The 21,745-nt window shown below is 35.1% G+C and overlaps 1 protein-coding gene across 1 annotated transcript in view; it reads left to right on the forward strand.

The window, feature by feature from the left end:
- The first annotated feature begins 619 nt into the window (after nucleotides 1-619).
- LOC129002623 (roundabout homolog 2-like) overlaps nucleotides 620-21,745 on the forward strand; it is a 267,217-nt gene continuing 246,091 nt past the window's right edge. Inside the window, exons 1-2 of the mRNA XM_054430569.1 lie at nucleotides 620-745; nucleotides 1,646-1,833. Coding sequence (XP_054286544.1) covers nucleotides 1,767-1,833 — 67 coding nt within the window. The 5' untranslated portion in view covers nucleotides 620-745; nucleotides 1,646-1,766. The remainder of the gene's footprint in view (nucleotides 746-1,645; nucleotides 1,834-21,745) is intronic.

Consider the following 21,745-nt stretch of genomic DNA (forward strand, 5'->3'; position numbering starts at 1 on the left):
TATAGTCGATTTTATTAAATTATAACAATTGTTAATTATCATCGCTCACTAGTCTCAAGAAGTATTGTTTCAACATTAAATTTCTGAAGTATCCTACTTTTATTTATTTAAGTTTTACATTGGATAAAATGCTTTAAATGTGACATAGTAAACAAATCTAAATGATGTGTGGACTATCAAATCTAATAATAATCTCACATATGTTTTCGTAAAACGTTTTGACACCTACGTATACAAACTTGTACCTACGTAATCTTACAAAATTTACCTCGTAGAGTGTAATTTTCAACCAGTGAGTCAAACACATTACAATTTCCCATCTCAGAATCTTTGACGACCAGTTTCTTTCTTTCAAGCCTCCTAAAACTCGACCCGGCCCATTCCAGGCGATTACCTCTTGAACACATGGAAATCTCTGATAAAGAAGAGATCAGCCGAACAAGTTGTCCTAACAGTGGATTAATTTAACAGACTTCGGCCAACTTCGGCATTGTTCGGGCTGTGCCGGAATCACCCGAAGTCCGAAGTACTCCGGCTGTCGGCGCGGCGTACCTTTTCTGCTGTCTCTGTCAGTCGCCCCGTGGTCGTGTCGAACTCCGGTTGTTGTTGGAAGGTGAAAAGAGCATCGGACTCGCTAAAATACAAACTGTTGTAAAGTTTTTGTACAAACAATCTGTGGATTTTTCTATTAGTGTAGTTTTAGAATGTGTAGTTTGTAAGCATTTTGGAGAATTAGAAGTACCAGGTAAATGTTTTCCTTAAGTTTGTTTCTATGTCTCTTAATGTTGTTTATTGTGATGATAGCTTAGGATTTGAATCGAGAATACAAGTACGAACCTATCTTGTTACTAGACGATTAGGCTAAATACCCTACAAGATTTTATATAAACTTCCAAATCAATGTGGATTTAGTTAATTCTGTTGATATTAATGAGTACGGTACTTTGTCCACTGTTTTATTAACGTTGTATACGTATGTACAATAAAAATAAAATCAATAATGAAACATTGATGAAGTTATTGATAAAATGTTTAAAGCTTCATTGATTGAAACGGTTACTTTATAATCTTAAAATCAATATTACTTTGAAGTAATTTAGTGCTTACAAGGTTTCATCAATAGATACACTTGTTTAGAGATGAATGGTCTTTATAATTAATCTCAAAGAGTTCCCCATTAAGCCATACTTACGGACCTTTTCTGTACTAGCCAATTCATTAATTTTGTTATCATACCGTTTATTAAATTTTGTTGGATCATAGACTTACCTAAATATTTAGATATTTATTACTCATACAGTAGTTTGATATATTTTATTCCTCCAAAAATACATCAGTCCGTTTGTAGTTTATCCTTGTTTCCTTAAGTACATTACAATACATAAATGTTTGGCTGAAGGCGTTCTTAATTAAACATACAGTAATATCGTTCATGGAAAGTAGTACAGTGGAACCTCGATAGGAGGACCCTTGATAACAAGTCACCCTTGATAACCAGTATCATTTTAAAATATTCATAATTATTATACAGTACTCTTAATTTAATGTGCAAACCTCTATAAGAAGACCTTGATTACAAGTTTTATTTTATACCAATATTATAACCAATGTTATTAAAAAACTAATACTGTTTTTTTGTTTCCAGATATGCATCATGTTTTCCAGCAGCGTTGTAGTTCCCACAGTCAGTTCAGTTCCGAACTGCGTGTTAGTGTAGATAAGTGTTAGTGCGAGTGTAGTGTTAGTGTATTCAGTGTAAGTGTACAATGGCTAGACTCTCAGTGCAAAGTGTACTTCTTTATGTTTGGATTTTAAACCTCTCTGGAACAAATGGTGAGTTGAATTTTACTATTTAATTAGGTTAAGTTAGTTTAATTAAGTAGTAAAGTGTTTAAGGAATCACACTACTACTACTTATAAATTATGATTGTAACAAAAATTAGTGCTGATTATAGTACAACGTTACGTTACAAATATTTGATTGTAAAATATTTTAGATTTGAACTTCCTTTCCTAATGCATTAAAAGTATCCATACATTTAAAATAAGCACTATCAAGATTATAGAGCGTGTTAAAAAGGGTAATGAACTTTTGTAATCAAATAGGCCTAGATAAGATACCAACACTAAAGTGCATTTAGTGTAAGTGCACCTAATTGATATCTTATCAACAATAGATGATTGAAAGCGCAATTCAATATTTGATCTACGACCGGTGCAGCAGACCTGAAAACTAAGCGAATTTACATTTGCCTGATTGGATTTAAACAATAATATAGTATATGCTTTAAAATGTCTGATAGGTTTGCTGCTACAGGATAAATTATAAAATTAGGTTTTTAGTAAAAGGTTAGCTTTTTGTGAAATAAACATATTTATTTCGGTCAAAATATAGGCCTATCCATAAACAAGCAAACTACAGTATTATCAGCGTCAAAATACTTTCAGACGTCCAATCAATATTCCAATAATGTAATGGTAAAATTCATGCATGACTCCTCCATAATCATAAACAGCTGATAATTTTAGTGACCAACATAACAGCTCGTATTTATAATACAATAAACCATAAAATTACAAGGTAAACGTCGCTTATTACAGATTTGCCACAGTCAATGTTTTGGGATACATCGCAGCACTAATGTGTGTTATCTGGTCACGGGTTCGAATCCAGGCTTAGCCTCGGTCTATGTGGGAGGTCGACAGATGTTATCAGTCATTGATAAGCGTTAAGGGGGGGGGGAAGGGGATCAACAGTAATCTCACCAGCTCTGTCTTTCAAACCCAGTTCCAGTTGGTTTAATTCTATCCTTCTTCGGACCATTTGGAAACTACACTACGATAAAGGATGTATTTATATTAGGATAGTCAAAGATATTGTAGCTTACACCTCTTAGGATATAGGTGTGATTACAGTGTAAAAAGGGGGGTTCCCTACTCGAAAAAGGGGGGTTTACAACTTAATCAGTTTTTTTACACTTTTTTTTAAGTTACACATACACATACACATATGGTCCAGCCTGATCTACAAGTTGTTTTTTTTACTCGTTCGGAGCTTACTCAATTTGCTCGTTATCTTAACAACTGAATTCATCCTACTCATTTTTAATTTCAACTTTTGTGAAGTCCTACTCATTTGACTTTGATACTGTTTAACTATTTTAGGAGACCTAACATAGAGGATGATGAATGAATTAAAAAAATATTCGTGATGGTTCGTATTTTTAAAATCAATAATGAGAATTAAATCAATTGAATTAACGTCATACATACACCTCATGGATCTTGGAGGGTATTCAAAATATATATTATTGCTAAAATTTTCCCCAAACAGTGAGTTACAGGATAAACTAAATCAGCAACCAAATTCTACTTATAAGGATTTACTCTTTGGGTACCCATACAACTATTGTATTGATAAGGTATAACCAAAAGATACATAGTAGCTCTATAAATGCAACACAACCACACTAACAACCCTCAAATTGGATAGGAAATTTATTTAATCAAAAGTTTGGTCTTTGATGCATACAAAATACAATCGTCAGTTCAAACATCATTGCAAACTCAAAGATCATCCCTCTTAATACAAATCCTAAATTGCATTCTTGTATTGAGATTTGTTTGATCCTAAGATTGTGATGCAAATTGGGAAACGACCCTAGAGGGCCCATTTTCAAATTAGGAATCTCAGGAAGGGGACAACAATAAAAGGTTCGGTGAGTCGAGAATAGGGATGGAAAACCGTCGGAATTCGATTTGCCAGTAATGGGAAATCAAAGATTTTTGCGACGCAGCACTAAAGGTTTTATTAAAATAAAATTTAAAGAGATTGTGATGGCGTGGGCGAATGAGATATTGTACCGTCAATAGACGGTTGTTCAAATCCACACATTATTATACAAGCTACCAAGTATATCCTACTATAATTTATCGATTTTTGTAAATCTTGAGATACCCGGGCTTAAACCTGATATTTACACATTGTGTATTGGATGTTAGATTAGAGTTTAGGTTCGTGCATACCTTTCTATAAAACCAGGCAACTACTGGAACCGGGTCCTTGATAATTGATATAAAAATACAGGTTCACCTCTTGTATATTTCCTCAATCTCTTCAATCAGTGCCTGCAGTAGGTCTAAATAAAGGTTATTCTTCTTTGAAAATAATTTAAATATCCTTTGTTTAAAATTTGCTGTCGGCAATTGTTTGACTTAACTGAAATATTATTTCATAAATTTTCCATAACCAACTAGTAAAATATCTTCTTCGACAGCACTGAACATGTCATTCACATATTGGGTTTGATGATGATTGGAGTGTCCACATCGAAATCGACCACCACGTACCATCTTTGATATTTACTGGCTTGGGAGTGTAAACTAATGTTTCAAGCGTTAATATACATATTTTTATTTACTCAAACTTACCGATTAGTAAAACACAAATTTTATGACGTTATCCAGGATATGATCTCGTATTCGGGTGGAAAAGAGAGCTAAACATGACTAGATTACTACAAACTCCCACCCACGTAAAAGGTATCAAAATTCCAGATACTGAAACGTTATTTAGACTAGGCGTTTTACAATTAGTGGAAAATGTATAAAATATTTATTGAAACATGTAATATCCAACCCAAGACTACAAGTTACAAACCATTATGTTCTGCGATATACTAAAATCATGGTGTACACGATTTTTGATGCGGCACAAATTGTTTTGAGTCGAATTTCTGACACGTAAATTTTCTTAAGGAGCTCACATAATTTTAAATTCAAGTAACGATTTTAGTATTTCGATTGACAAATGTACAATATCTTTTAAGCTGATGGCAAATGCAGAATTAATTACCGCAATTCATGTATAAAAACTCATACTTTGGTTGTCCTGCAATTTATACTTTAGCAAAGATAGAGAAATAGAACCTTCGCCCAATTGTTATTTCACAATACGATGGGTTTCAGAAATACTACACCATTCAGAAGCGAGCAATTCTACTTGTCCTAGTTTCCCTGGAATTGCAGTGTTCCAGACCGGGTTTATTTAAAATGCAGATTTCATCTCTCTCGATTTATGTTTTTAATCAACTTTAGAAGTTATAAAAATTGACAATAGTTTGAATTATATTGGATTTGTTATCAATCCAACTGTGATTATATAGTTTATTATCACGTGTTAGATGATGAACGTAATTAAGGTTTTTAAAAACGAAAGGATAGTAAAAAACCCATATGTTACAAATGGTTTATTTGAGAACCTTTAAGGCGCTAGACATAGCCTACATAGCTTCCTTAATAAGAAAAAAACTTTGGTGTATATTATTGCCAGCGGCCTTGATTTTTTGATATGGAACACCTAACGTTTCTGTGGTGATGGGAGTGGGGTGCTACAGACCTGCCTTTGGGATCGTCAAAAAAGAGTACGTGGTAATTCTACTTATCCATGCACCACCTTCTGGGTTTTCTTCTAGATCGGTAAGCTGTGAGAACTGATTTAGTTTTGTCACTTTTTATCGATTTCATCTTTCTACTCATAATGAAAAAGGTAATGAATTACCACTGTCTACTTTTCAGCATACTACAGTTTAAATGGTTCGAACAACCCTAGTGGTCCCATCATTTTCTTCAGCTGCCTTCCTTTGTGTTCTAGTTGAAATATTTGAATCTTCATCAACAAATAGAAGATGTCACAAACAGCGTACCCTACCATGAAAACTTACAGTCACATAAGGAAATATTTCCTGATCATTCCTAGCCCGAGTAGTCCGGGAGGTCCTTTATCCTGTTTCCAGGACCTCTTACCAATGTTTCCCACATAGACACATCCTGGCATCGCGCGGCCATCCTTTGACCAACAACTCAGTATTCCAGTCACTTCTCACACAGGAAGGCAACACACTGTACCCGGTCAAACATTGGCAATGACATCACACTTACAACGAAATCTCATTTCAGCGGCGCGCCAAAGTACATAGCCAACTAAAAGCTCAACTCGGTAAATATTAGTGCCTGTACTTTGCCTGGGAGAAAACTATATTTTCGTAGTTGAAACCCAAGACATGTTTAAAATTTTGATTAGAAAATGTCTATTGTATACAATAAACTTTATGATCCAATCGTAAAGATCTAGGTAGTCTCTCAATTCATGGACGTCTTCTTTTGTGAGGTTAACTTCTTTCTAACCCTAAACAGAAACATTATACTGGGTGTGTTTTTTTTACGCAACCCAAATTACATGTACCAAAAAACGCCTTTTAACGACAAAACAAGCTCATTTGTGGGTATCCCTGTTTTCTTTACTTTATTGCCGATCAGCTAATATGCATTGATGCGTAGATGTCTTTGAGGTTTAGTGTTATTGGAAATTAATTGTAAATAAGAATCAATATGGTGTTTTCGCTCAAATTGTGTATCTATTGTAGGCCTACGTTTTATTGGTTTTCCTCAGTTTCGATTTGAAACAATTTTTGACAATTCTATGAATAGTTTATTTTTTTAGATACTGGAATCACACATGGAAAATTAATTTAAAACTTTTCTTTGCATACTGTAAAACTAATGATTTACTTTTAATGTAGTATATGTACATACTATTTGAGCTTGCGAAAACACTAACTTATGTTGAGTTTTTTTACAGTAAATTATTATTATTCATAGATAACTATGCAACAATACATATCAGCTGATCGACAATGAAGTAAAGAAAATAGCCTACCAACTAAAGCTTGTTTCGTCGTTAAATAGTGCATCACAGTATTTGTAATATTTGGGTTGTGTAAAAAAACATCCTGTATCAACAACTATATTTAAATTGTTAAATCAACTCAACACTGTTATGGTTCGTGTAACGCACCAGTTAATTATCGTTAACTAAACTGCATTATATTAAATAGGAAAGCGAATCTGCGTCTCCTTTATCTCACCCTTCTTTATAACCGAATAGAACCCTTTCATTTCCGGGGCGTAACAATATAAAGAAAGAGAAGATCCCCTTGTAGGTCCGTTATCCCGACAACCCTTTGTAAAATGATACCACGTAATCAATTGTTGCAGTAAAAGTGAGGCTCTTTCATGCGATGGGGAACGTGGTACTTGTAAATTGAAATGTGAAAAGTATCATTGGCATTCGAATTGCTTTAATTTGTGGGACATCTTGAGTTTGATATCTTGATCGTCTTGGACTTTGGAGTTTAAGAACGCGATTTCGTCAATCTTGTCAGAAGCATAGAAGATGAAGGTATTTCAACTAATTCATTGTATAAGGATAGCCTAAACATAGTGTAACCATGTCGCTACAAGAAGAGCAGCCTTTGAAAATTGTGGACTAGAAAGGCTATCACTAATATCTTAGGAACGAATGACTTAGTGGATATAGTGATTGCCTTCAAATTGAAAGGCTGCTGGTTCAATCCTGTTATTAGGCTACCAATTGGTATTTGATGAACATTCACCATTGGATAGTAAAATCAATGGTCTGTCCCATTTTCTCGTGAGAACTTAAAAATACCAGTAGAAAAAGGAACACAAAAACTAAATCAGCTTTGCATAGATTGTTAAATCTCAATTTGTTAACCCCTACGAGACTCTTGAAAGATCGTTGAGGTCCTCATTTCCTCCGATTCCCCGGTCGGGAGACCCGGCGGCCATCATTAGCTGCGACACGCCCAGGATCTCTCCTGGAGGACTTTATCCTGCGGGACATCTCCATCCTGCATCCTTCTGCACATCCTCTAACAAGCTTCATTAGCAACAGATAGCCATCGGTGGTCCCGGCGTGCCGCGAGCTCCGCAGATTAATTAAGAGAACTTCGAGACTTGTAGTTTCTGCGGGGCTTTTGGTGGGTCTACTTAATCAAGGGGGTTCCGCTTCGGATTGCAAAATAGTTTTTTTGTAAGAGTTTGTTGGATTCGTGCCGTATCAATGGGTACAATTAGGAGCTAAACTGTTTTGGAATTAAAGAAGTTCTTTGTGTATGGTGTTGACGTTAAGTTCTATTGAGACGAAGAAAACCTATGGTGGCTGTTTTAGGTCTAGGTCTAGGCTATCCTCTTCAGCCTAAGTAGTGTATTTATTTTTAGTTAGATTCGTCGTTTAGGAAGTTATGTCTTAGAATAGGTAAAAAAATTAATATATCACCTAGTGTAGAAGGATCGTCGGGTGTGTGAGCAAATGTGTATTCATAAGTGTACACTTTACAAACGTTTTACGCATTTTCACACCAAACTGTTATTAACGATTTATCAAGAGATTTTAGGGTTAATTGCATCCACAAATAATACAACATATAATATGGGAGGTTCTACAACATTCATAAGTGAATAAAGAAGTTCTCCCAGAGTTAACCTTTAGTAGTAACATTTGTTAATGTTTAACTACCTTTGTGGATTATGTATCAACGGATTTAGTAAAAATACGTTTTATTTTCAAGCTATCCGTATTATTTTTCTAAATGATCTTTTACCAGATGAAACACTTAGCTTTAAAATTTAAATGTTCGTGAGCTAAGCCACGCCGAGTTGTGCTAGTTGTCTTCTATGCTTTGCTAATCGGGTGATTGAATGTATTGAAACATAATTCCAAACACACATAAGCGAGGATTATTAGAAATATTTCTTTATAGTACATTTATTATAGTACACAACACTAATGTGCACCTCATTATTAATTTTTCACGTTCATAAACAAAATTTACGAGCCTGTAAGGTGCTGTAACTCTCAAACAAAACAGATTCAACTATATGTCCTGTTTGTAAAGTTAAGCCTCATTTTACTGCCATTGTAACGACACATTCAGCTTTACAGACACTTCACTCATAGCGACGCGCGGCTCGATGGCGGTCTAAAAGCCCTTATATTCGACTGTTATTTTTGCCAGAGCGGGAAGCATTGTTCCCAACCCTCCGCGCCCATTTTGAAAAAGGGAGTAAAACGGAACAACAAGGGCACTGTCTGTTTGTCCCGCGAAATATCACATGATATGGGGCATTTGTATGATATAGCGGGGAGGGTTATGTATTGATACGATGGGTGGCACCTCCAGTAGCATTCGGTTTAAGCTACCATATTTGTGTCTTTAGTCGTCTTTTTAGTGTTTTATGACGTGTCAACGCCAGGTGTATTTTAAGTAAAAGGATCACATGGGTTTAGGGAAAATGGTTCAAAATCCTTTTTTTCGTAATTTTGACGCTTACCGAAACCGACCTTCTCTTACTGAATCCCAGACCACTGATACATCCACTGTAAACATAATTATTTAAACCTCCTATAGCAACGTCCAAAATATTGGAGTAACAGCCCAACTTTCTCATATGATTGCATAATATGAATTCTAATCTCACATTATGGTAGTAGATTTAGCTACCTATATTGGAAAACGTACACAAAAACGTGCACATGTGTGGTACTCGAGGCTCCTACCGTTATACAATTAAAAATGATTTTTTTCAGGCGATCAATTGTTTTTAATTTAATCAAAAAACTCTTAACGCAGTGTTTTCTCTATCTGCTTTAACTGCTGAAGGTCTGGCTCGTTAATTTGTTTACGTTAAACCGTATAGGCAATTACGTTATAACCGAATAACACTCTACAATACATAAATAGTCTGAATCTTTGCAATTTTACTTAAACACATGATTGATTCCTTCAGAAGAAGATTGACCTAAGGTCGTCAGAAACTAACGTTGCTAAACAATGTTTTCGTTATTATATAGAAACCTTTTCGTTTAAATTTCTTCGCGATTGTAAATAGTTCGAAACTAAACAAAGTTTATCTTTAGCTAATCCAAACCTCAACTTACACACGTTCCCTAGAAACAAACTTGACCCAACGGAACTGTATAAGTTTTCAGTGGCACCGTAAAGGCTTTAAGATGCGTCATTTAGAGCAGACGATAGCACGAGAGGCAACATTTAGAGAAGAAAACAGAGGCTTTAGTGTTATAGCGTCGTTGTGATAAGAGGCTGCTCTCGATCGAATCTAGACTCCTTTTATTGGCATATGGATACTTGGCTAACTGTATCCCCTAATCTAACGATCATCTGATTTCTTTCTTTTTTTACCGAACTTTTATTCTCTTTGATTGAGCCTACTGCGAATTATTGTTTGGGTTTTATTGGGTAATGAAAGTTATTAATGAAGTGTCAATATTTATTGTAGCTACTTAAGAAAATACATAGCTAAAATACAGCTTATTGGCGTAAAAATAGGTACAATAATGAGGTACAGTAAAAATAATCTCTAGGCTAATAAAAACAAAAAAAAATATTAAGGTATGATTTCTTAAATATTTCTTTGCACTTCTTTTTACTACACAGCACGATGTTACTCAATGCATTTAAGAGGTTTAATTGGCCAAACTTTACCAAAAGTCTCACCATAGAACAAACTATCATGCCCATCACAAGCTTATTTCTAAGATTTTACGCATTATGATTTAAAATTTTTGCATAAGATAAGGCTATATTTCACCGTCGTTACTGTTAGTTTATTCTGTAGGCTACATCGTTGAATAAAATGTCTTGACTGGTGGTTCGATTAAGTTAGTCAATGGTCAAAATGTTGACTTAATCTTTGGCACGCAATAAAATAATAAAATACGAAAAAAGTGGGTTGATGCATGATCAAAATCACTAGCATTTTGACCATTCCCTAAAAAAAACTTGAAAATGCAACTAGAGTCCATGCAGACAAAATAAAATGAATCATGAACTTAATCTGTTTAAGTACTTCTCGGCTTCAGATGGCACAAATAAAGAGGCGAGCAAAGTTGAACTTTGCTGTTACGAACATTACAGTTGGGCAAAGTTTTATTGTAAACCAACTGAGTCGAGCGTGGTAAGTTGGACAAAAATTACATCTATAAACTCGCCTTATCTCAGAATGTTAGATCGAATTTGCTCAAGGATGGGAATGCGAACGTTGATACGATTGAAGACTTGGCAAGTGTAGCTTTTGTGGAGTTATTTGTATAATATGCAGAGAATTATAAAGAAGTAAAAAAAGTATTACAGTAGAGTTATCTAGTCAATTGTTTAATGCCTCACATACTTGGTATTTAATAAGTACTACTTTCGTAGTAATGAAAGTTAATTGTAGTATTTAAACACAACAAATCCGTAGCTAAATCATATTTACTGTTAATATTGATCTACTATGTTCAAAGAAATTACCTATTTCCAATAAGGTTTTGTAAATCTCAAAAAGTTCTAACATAAATTGGGCTAAAAAAGGGATTTTCCTAGTCCAAACAAAGCCACTCAATAAGCTATCCTAATGCATCTCAAAATGATATCAATATCTTGTTTGATGGAAAAGTCACAAGCAGATAGTTTTGGGAGATACTCAACATACAGGTCATTTTTCTTTTTAACTCTAGAACTCTTTGGTTCGGATGATAGTCAATTATAGATATTAAATTGTCAATACATCTGGACTCTAGGACAGGTGAGGAGCAATCAGTAGTATACCAGTATCTCCTAGTTTGATAGAGAAGGCATACGACTATTCCAAATCCAAACCTCTTCAAATAAAATCTTCAAACTGCACTTCCTTGGTCAATAATTTTCGAATTTACAAAAATCAATATGAAAAGTCCCAACAGGTTTCAAATCTGGCGGGAAGGTTACAAAAGTTGAGATGGAGGGAAAGTTTCTCTTCTGCAGCAACCAGACCGCGACAAAGACCCTTACACCCGAGGCGTCGATGAGAAATCAAACGTAGATTAGAGGAGGGGAAGATTTATCTGACACCTACAATTTACCCTCCTTTGATTTAAAATGATCCTGACTTCCACGGCACTTCCAAAACTAAAATGTGGGGGTTCTATTAAAATTTAACTTAAGACTACAGTATTGGTAATTTTCTCAGTAAATTCCCAGTGTATTTCCGCTGTTTCCTTATCAAGGTCTTCTAAGCTATTTAGTGGTGTTATTAGAAGAAGTTTGCCTAGTGATTACAAAATCGCTTGTTCGATTCCAAAAAGTCAGTAGCTTTAGTTGTTATATACTGGATGCAGGTGTCCCTGATTATTGAGCATTCAACAAATAAGTCTTGCTGAGATAACCAGCGGATCCAATCATTTTAAAGTTGCCATCGTCCTCATTCATTCAACACTAAATTTACTCATCTTTGACTTAAAAATGCACTCTGATGCGTCAGCGTATAAATCTTATGTAATTGTTTAACTATTTTTAGAATGTAGCAAAGTACTACTTAATTAAAGAAAAAAGTGTCCTAGGCTCAGAATAAAAGAATACTGTAAAAGTCTAGTCGAGAACATAGAACTATGTAACTCTTCTGGAAAATGTAATGTAAAGATATCATTGAATTATCCAACTATATAATTCCAGCGGTGTGCATTCAGTCTGGAGACACTCGTACAGATACAGTATTTAAGTGAAAGGTTTGTCTGACCATGATCGCCGGTATCAGACGATGGCATCTGGACCGTAGAGCCAGTAGACACTAGAGTTGGAGTCCGACCGGTCATGATGACCGCAGGCCCCACATCAGCTGTTCGACCGCGGCGCGTGGCGTCTGCTAGCTACCTTCACGTCTGGAGTCGATTAAAACTTTACTGGAACTATCATTGCAGACGTATTGCATTACAATTATATTTGAAGATATATGGGTATCTAAGTTCACGCCTTTGGAGTATTTACCCTCAGTACTTAGGTCATTGGTAGAACCACTATGCTTTGCAGAGAATATTAAGGTTTAGGTAAGAGTGGATTAATGGCAATGACGTTATAGTCTGTATTGTGGAACATGTCTCCTGGCCCTTCGTTTACCTAAGTCCAACCCGGACCATAAACCATTTAATCAATCACCATGTAGACAGGGTCAGGAGACAGGTTCCATCATACAGACTATAACTACACATGTTGTATGTTTATTCCGAGTAAGGTTAAAATGGGTGTTCGAGTGGTCATAGTGCTCGCCTTGAAATCTAAGTAGTTGGATCTAACCTGAGTAAAATAAACTTTTGACCCAAATTTGTAATTTTTGACATTGGACTATCAAATAATGATTCTAACGTTTTCGACCGTTCACTTACAAAACGTATAACAAGTCCAGTGTCGTCTAGTACACAAAAACAACCATCTAAAAAAAATCAATAGTTAAATCTACAGTTATGACAAAACACAAGACCGACGACCACGCGAGCTCATGCAAAGCCAATGGCCTATTGCAACAGAAGTAATCATCTAATGAGCCAATTGAAGATTCATCTTAGTTGTCGTTGGAGAGTGGCCTCTTACTCAATGTAAAGTTGATCATGTGATCTTGTGTATACTTTGTGTATATATAAGTCTCTAGATTTCTCAACTTTGTCGTATGTACCACTAAATCATGTGTATAAGCACCCTAAATAAATTTAGTATAAAGCTAAGAGATAAAAATTAGTGACGTTCAACCTACAAACTACACAAGGTTCATCAATTTGGAGATTCATTTGCAAAAAAATATTCTGTAAAGCTAAAAAATAAGATTTTCCAGAAAACAATATTTTTGTATCATCTGCTGATGCACTTTGAATGAGAATCAAAAGATTACAGAGGATTTAAGCCGCTTACATCTTCCTAATCTGAGCCGAAGTCTACCTCTGTTTTTCTTTGGTGAAATTAACTTTCCTCACTTGGGTGTTCATAACACGTAACGTGAATACTAAACAGAAGGATTAAACTGTTCAATAGTTTTGAAATAATCGACTTAAAATATTAATCTAGAAAAAAACATTGCTTCTAGAATATATTTTTGAATATTTTATAGATTTTTCCTGCACTTTGTACTGGGCTGACTTTTACCATAACATTTTCAGTTAAAACAGGTATAGACTCTGATAAGATTTGAACTTATATTAAGCCTTCCAAAGGTTCGAGCCTTCTTTCGAACATCCTTGACGTTTAATAAATCCTGTTAAAAACGTTGTCCATTTCACAATCATCAGTTCATTATTTTTCCTTCAATCTTATCGCATTATATGTCAGCGTGGTGTATTTCTGTTTTCAGTAGATTTCAAAAATCCTCGTTGTATTTTTCCTACTTCCTCCCTTTGCGAAACACAATTAAAGCAATTAGTCTATAATTTTAACTTAGAATTGATTAACATTTTCTCCACTCATAGAAATATCCCTTCTTTCCTATATCGTTAGGCCTATAATAAAATTCCCCCAACCACATTAGTTCACCACATGATCAGTTGAACTCCCCCCCCCCTCCAACCAAGGTTCTAGGTCTAATTAGAACACCAGGCCAATAAACAAGTACAACGAGTAGACGTAATAGAACTTCTGATCTAATTCCTGGCGATTGTCAATTATTGTCTAATCCTTAGTTATTGACGCCTTCTTGTAATTGCTAACTAGTTTCCAGATGTAATAAACTACTTGGGTTACACAAGCTGGCTTATTTCATAGTCTTTGTTAGCTAGGATAGCTTGACTGTATTGTTGGGATGAAGGTGTAGTTATTAGATGAATCTAGTTACGGTATGATGTATTTTTATTGTTCGTGTGGATTTTTTTAGTAGGCTTACAATTACATATATATCATTTACGGTTGAATCCAATATATTTGAAACCTTTTTAATGCTAATGTCCTACTGATTGGTCAACTCCAATTTTTTTCGACCAACCAGGGATTGATAGAGACGCAAAAAATAAATATTTACTTTTGTATAAGAAAAATAAAACATTTTCAAGCTATTAATGTAAAACAAGGTTTCTTATAATGAATATGAAAATTTTAACTTGTTTTGACAAGTTTTAACCCTCAGATCACTTGGTTATTTTTTTCTTATCCATCCAAGAAGCTTGTACAGAAATTAACTTAATAGTTAACTCTAGTTTTTACACACAATTCTCGGGTAGTTTTTATCAATGAGACATACTATATTCTATAGTTTATTCGATATTTGGATAGACATTAAGATATTATAGCTCATGTTATCTAGTTTTGTTAAGTATATCTAGGTTTGTCGTTACATTTGGGTAGTTTGCGTTTGGACATCAAGTTGTTGTACCCAAACGGTATAGTTGGGTATGGATGTTGATTATAGGCTACATTTGGGTGGTTAAACGTTCGGATTTCTTAGTTCAGATAGTTGCCGTAGCCGCTAGAGACGACGACCTTTCTCGTTCGCTAAAAAGGCGAGAAAGTTTGACCGGTCGTCTGTACTCAGGCGTCACCACGTGCCAATCACCTAACAATCCGAGGAATTGCGATAAAAACTTGTCGATAACATTAGTTTCGTAAAACCCCCGTCACAGCAATCCTACAGACTCAGAAAGGTGTTTTGCTGTCTGTAATATAATTGGTGAAACTTACCAAGAATCCAGATAAGACTGTATAGGATTAAGGATTACAAATATTGTAAGCATCGATATTTGTATTGTATTCAGGTGAATCTGGAATTACACGAGACATTGCATTTCCAACAGGAAGTAGACAGGGTCCAAAGCGGGCTAATAGGTCAGGAGATTAAGTGAGGTTTCCAATGACGTAGGAAGACCGATCGTCGAGTAATAGTGTATAATTACGTGAAACCATGCCGAGCTCCGCTACCTCAGTCTGTGACTATAATGGGACCTATCTTGTATGGATAACTGGCGGATCTGTACATGTGTTCAAAGTGTGTCAAAGGAATCATCTAAGGTGTCTGACCTGTAAGATTCTTGAGAATTTGTTAGACCGTTGTCTTGAGATATCGTTGAAAAATTTCCCTAACTAGCAAAATCTGCTGTGTTTTTGTATGGTGTTTCATGATCGCGAACGGTTAATTTTATGTGGACTTAATTTGTAAAATTGTATACGATTGGTTTTACAGTGTGACCTTTACTAATTGGTTATGATATAGGCTAAGGTGAGAAGATTTTGATACACTTATAGCGGAACAGTTTTAAAGTAAGAAATATGTGAATGACATGAAAGTTTGCTCAAGCGTTCACGTATGTAAAACCACCTCATACTTCTCCTTGGACGAGTCGTAAGGATAAAACATATATAAAATAAGACTACAAGATAATTAAATCTATGATTGAATTTGTGTGTAAAGATGAGTACCTATAAAATTTTTACGTAAAAATGGACAAAAATAAATTAATAAAATTCCTGAATAAAAGTGATAGTGAATAGATGGGTAAACTGATTCGGTTTATCAATGTCAATTGGTTGTAAATGAAAAGCGTCAGACGATTCCCGGGAGCTATAGTTGTAAACACACACTGTGGCCTATACTGAATAAAGCGTAAATGATGGTAAATATAATATATCAAATCTATTTTATCGAGATTCTCCAAATAGAACGATCCAGTCCTAATTTATTATCACTTAAAAGATTATTCGTTGTATTTTTAACACATTACAAGGGAAAAATCATTTAAATTGCTATTATACGTTATATGATAATATTATAGAAGTTGTAAATTTGTAATGGCAATAATACTAGTTCACTAATAAATTAACTACCTATACAAATTTCAATCTTTCATGTAGACTATCTAAAGAAAATGATAGTATGACTGATTTTTTGTTTTATTACCATTAACATGTTAAGCTTGTGATTGGGACTCTGTATATAACGTTTTTATAAACAGTATGGACCATGTTCAACAATTTCCCCAGACTGTTACGTGAGCCATTGAACTATTAGTCTGTGACATGAATTATCTTATCAAGACAGCGTCAGTCTACAAAGGGACCGGCACTTGGGCTGTTTATTATCCACTTAATTTGAGACATTATCACTTATCATAATAACAAACTGATATTCATTTCTGGAAAACAACAACATTTTAGTTTTAGTAAATGGAGAATATTGCAATGTTTTTGACACTATTAAGTAGATAATTCAAAGCTAAGTCCAAGGTAGATTCCATTGTTTGTTTCAATGCTCGGTAGCCTCGCCTTCACTGGACAACGCATGATTATTACGGTTTCAATTCGTCACAGTTTGTGAGCGAAGCGAAGCAGAGAATACAACATCAAGGAACAGCAAGTCATAGCCTTGAATTCGGCTACTCGTCCCCCGTGCGGAATTGGCTTAGAGCTTGGAGGGAAAATTATCTCAGATCAGATGTAATATGAAAATTTAATCGATGTGATACCTGATATGACTGTTGAAAAATTAAAGGGTTTACCCAACTTTAGCATTATGGGTTCAGTATTTTATTCGTAGGTGTCCCCAGTGTGCGATGTTGTAGATGTTAGAGTGTTCATGACTACCATCAGTGACCCTATAACTAGAAAGTTTCTCGGTCAGTGGCCCTGTATTGTATGTAGATACCGTGACCTCATCCTCTACCCTCTACAGTAGCAGCTCTACACGAGGTGTCCCCAGTGTGTGATGTTGTAGATGTTATAGTGTTCACGACTACTATCAGTGACCCTCTAACCAGACAGTTTCTCGGTCAGTGGCCCTGTATTGTATGTAGATACTGTGACCTCATCCTCTGCCCTCTACAGTAGCAGCTCTACACGAGGTGTCCCCAGTGTGTGATGTTGTAGATGTTAGAGTGTTCACGACTACTATCAGTGACCCTCTAACCAGACAGTTTCTCGGTCAGTGGCCCTGTATTGTATGTAGATACTGTGACCTCATCCTCTGCCCTCTACAGTAGCAGCTCTACACGAGGTGTCCCCAGTGTGTGATGTTGTAGATGTTAGAGTGTTCACGACTACTATCAGTGACCCTCTAACCAGACAGTTTCTCGGTCAGTGGCCCTGTATTGTATGTAGATACTGTGACCTCATCCTCTGCCCTCTACAGTAGCAGCTCTACACGAGGTGTCCCCAGTGTGTGATGTTGTAGATGTTAGAGTGTTCACGACTACTATCAGTGACCCTCTAACCAGACAGTTTCTCGGTCAGTGGCCCTGTATTGTATGTAGATACTGTGACCTCATCCTCTACCCTCTACAGTAGCAGCTGTACACGAGGTGTCCCCAGTGCGTGATGTTGTAGATGTTGGAGTGTTCATGACTACTATCAGTGACCCTCTAACCAGACAGTTCCTCGGTCAGTGGCCCTGTATTGTATGTAGATACCGTGACCTCATCCTCTACCCTCTACAGTAGCAGCTCTACACGAGCTGTCCCCAGGGTGTGATGTTATAGATGTAGAGTGTTTAAGGTTAAATCTTTTAATTATTGAAAGAACTAGTCATTAGCCTACATCCCTATTTTAAGATGCCACACTTCCTTAGTTGAAGTAAGCCACCAACAGACTGCGCTGATATATTGCAATGAATTCTGTTCAGTACTTGGACTTTCCAACCAATTCTAACTTATAGGTGTTGTTATTGTAAACTAAACCATCTTATATACCTCAGTAAATATTTTAGTAACAAAAAATAAGGTAGAAAATAAAATTTTAGACTCTAGCACACTCTGTAGCAGGCTAACAGAACTTCTATTTTTAATACACAATTGCCGACAGCTGGTCCATATAGATAGGATATCCACTTTAATATGTATGGATTTCCTAAAGGGGTTTGCTGAAAGTCAATGATGTTATAATACCACATTTACTTTAGGTTAAGTCCTTGGATCTTTGCAATGCGTTAAACCCTTTACCCTGTAACTTGTGTCAGTCAACCACATTTCTTATTTAATATTCTTCAATAACCCTAGTTTAAGGACACTCAAGCTATGATACGCATTCAGATTATTCTTTTGAAGATATGTATGATATTTTGAATGATCCTTTCATAATATTTACCTTCCGACCTCTTTTGAGCACCAAGATATAACGGCGATTTCGTGACTCACATTTTCCATGTCATGATTTTTATTTGATGTAGGGACCTACATAGGCCTACTCTGATAGCTTTTTGTTTACATTATAGTGGTAGGAATCTTTTGAGATAGTTATGCCATTGCATATATTTTGAGATAATAATGAAAAATCATTCATAAAACATCATTCTTGAGCATCTTAATTTTGTGTAAGAGAACTAAATAAATCAAACTTACTCAATCAATGTGAAACGTATTTTAGTCTTTTTGAGTCCAGCTTTAAAAAATTAGGACTTGTGATGGTATATTTCTTGTTAAAGCTTCAAAGCGATCTTTTAAGCCCCCCGTTGAGCTATCAACGGAGTGCGGGAAATATTTTGTCTTGCTACCAACGTCTAAGATACTAAACATCAACATAAGAACATATTTTAAGTCATAATTATTTGCATTGTCCTTAATATAACCTTGAGTAAAATGTATAGGAACTTGAGACTTGATCGAGAAAAAAACTGTATGAATACCATAAAATCTATTTTCTTTAACATACATCTTGTGACAGCGAAGAAATGCAGATCCATAAAATATTTGCTATACTGAAATAATATATTATCACATCGGTAACACATAATTCTGTTTTGCTTGTAGATTGTGAGGTGGAATTGGTGTTTGGGGGAGATATATTGTTGTGATTTTTCTTCCCCAACGGAATATCGTAGACTTGCCAATGCACTGTGCCAACAGGGGCAAAACCACCCAGTAAAATATAGGTCGTTGTATACATGTAAATCCTCATTGGTGTAATCCTGCCATCTTGATCTAATGTGTACTTATAATTTATAATCGTATGAAAAGATATTTCTCAATTCTCAAAATTAGCAAAGTAAGTTTAAAAAAGTGTATGTCGTTGAAAGTGGTGCTCACCAAACTAAATACTGCCTTTCTTGTCTTATTTTTCTTCTTCAGATCTTTAATTTTATCTAACTTCGTGCTCCACTGAAGTTGTATTATCCATTTACGTAATAGTATATTTCATCACCAGGGCTAACCTCTCAAAACTACTTGTAACTTGTTTTCAATTTAACATGCTAATGGAAACAAGCAGCTGTTTAGTAGGTAAGTGATTCATTCGTTTCGTCTATTACGATTGTGTTACACTACATTTAATACCATCGATATGTTGAGCAATCGACAACAATATAATAGGCGAAAACCAAATCAATTGATCGATCGATGCGATTGCCACAATAGAAATGTACAACTGTTTACAACAGCTGATTCCCTAGAGACTAAAAATGATTTTTGCTCCCTAGAGAGTGTAAATGCTACTTTAGACCCGCAACACATGCATAAAAAACGGCTGTTTTTTCTGCAGTATGACGAAACCCTGTTTTAACCAGGGCACTAACTACTTCAGGCATTTTTGATCCGTACGCAGGTTTTAACGGAATAAACATGCAGTACTAACATCTCCTGTAATATATTCTAGTTGTAAAATTAGTTTTTTAATTGATAGTTCATGGACCAGTAAAGCTCGATCAATTTTAAACCTAGCATACAAACTTGTTGAAAAATTATTCGTCATGTTGTTTTCGTTTTTAGAGTGTAGTGTACCCGCTCACATATCTTAAGAATCAACTGAAATTTCTTGATTTTCAATTAGCCACGTCACCCAAAATTTGATGGTTAACTAAATAGCCAAAGTCACCGTCGGATGGACTACAGTTTAACATTATCAAGGCGCAAGGGATCGCTCCACTTCCATAAATTGGAACGCTTTCTCCCCCGATTATGATAATACCTCTATAGTAACAGCGAAAGTAACAGTGATTGCCTTGAGATACATTATGATTCGACGCCGTTGTAAACCTGATTGGCTTGATGAATATGACGGTTACGAAATATGCATTAATGTCAAGGTTGTTGTACAGTATTATTATTCATATAGATTTGTAATTAATTGACGTAGATGTATAATATACTAATTAATTGACATATTTATATACCTAACTCGTTGACTTACGATATTTCGTAGATATATCTAACTAAGTGATATATAATTAGGTGTAAAGTTTTCTGGTTTTTCCACCTTTAATTATTTACATAATTGGAAAAGATACAAAAAAAAAAATGAGGTAAAACAGTAGATTTATACAACGTTGAACTGTAGCGATCTGATCATGCTTATAAATGTTTTAAACTTTGTAACAACTGTTATGATAGTCGTTTCAAGTTAAACACGTTTTAAATACAGTTTTGTAATTTCTAAAGAATTAATTTAATTGACCCGAGATGGTTCAACAAATCTGTCTTTTTAGCAACATGTTTTATGTCTACGGTCTAAACTGTCTAACACATTTTAATCTTGATGGTGATATTTATAATAAAATCTTAAATAGTAAAAATAAAGGTATTAGCAAACCATGCCATACTTTTTCCCCATTAGGTTGTAAAAAATCCTAAGTAGGGGTGAGATTAACAATGATATTTTATAGGAAAAATTACAAAAATTCAAATAGTTTTTTAACCGTATTTTTCAGTATTTGGTGTTGTAAAATTTTTTCTAAGGTGAAGTAGACCACGTCATAGGGCCTACTAAATTTTGACCAAAATCGTTTTGGTGAAAAGTTGATATTTCCGTTATTTTACGGGTGTATCTCCATTAAAAAATCTAAATTTCAAAATTATAATGAAACACCTAGAGGTACGATAGATTGGTGCTCACCACATTTCGTCAAAATCGGACAACAGGTCTGTAGCTCTGTACACATCCACAAATTCCACACACTCATACAGACACACTTTGACATTACGAAAACCACTTGTTTGAGTTCAGAGGGGGGAAACTCAAACTCAAAACTTCTGTCGAAAACTAAACTTTATCTACATAATGTGTAAGAGGACAAAGTAATATATAAAATATATCTCTGCAACTGACTGCAAAACCACTGCTAAACGTTAAATATCAGTGGTGTTGATAACCGTATCATTTAACGGTGACCGATGCCG

The sequence above is a fragment of the Macrosteles quadrilineatus genome, unplaced genomic scaffold (genome assembly GCF_028750875.1).
Source record: "Macrosteles quadrilineatus isolate MER2022 unplaced genomic scaffold, UCM_ALF_1.0 Scaffold_9__3_contigs__length_116548681, whole genome shotgun sequence".
NCBI lineage: Eukaryota > Metazoa > Arthropoda > Insecta > Hemiptera > Cicadellidae > Macrosteles > Macrosteles quadrilineatus.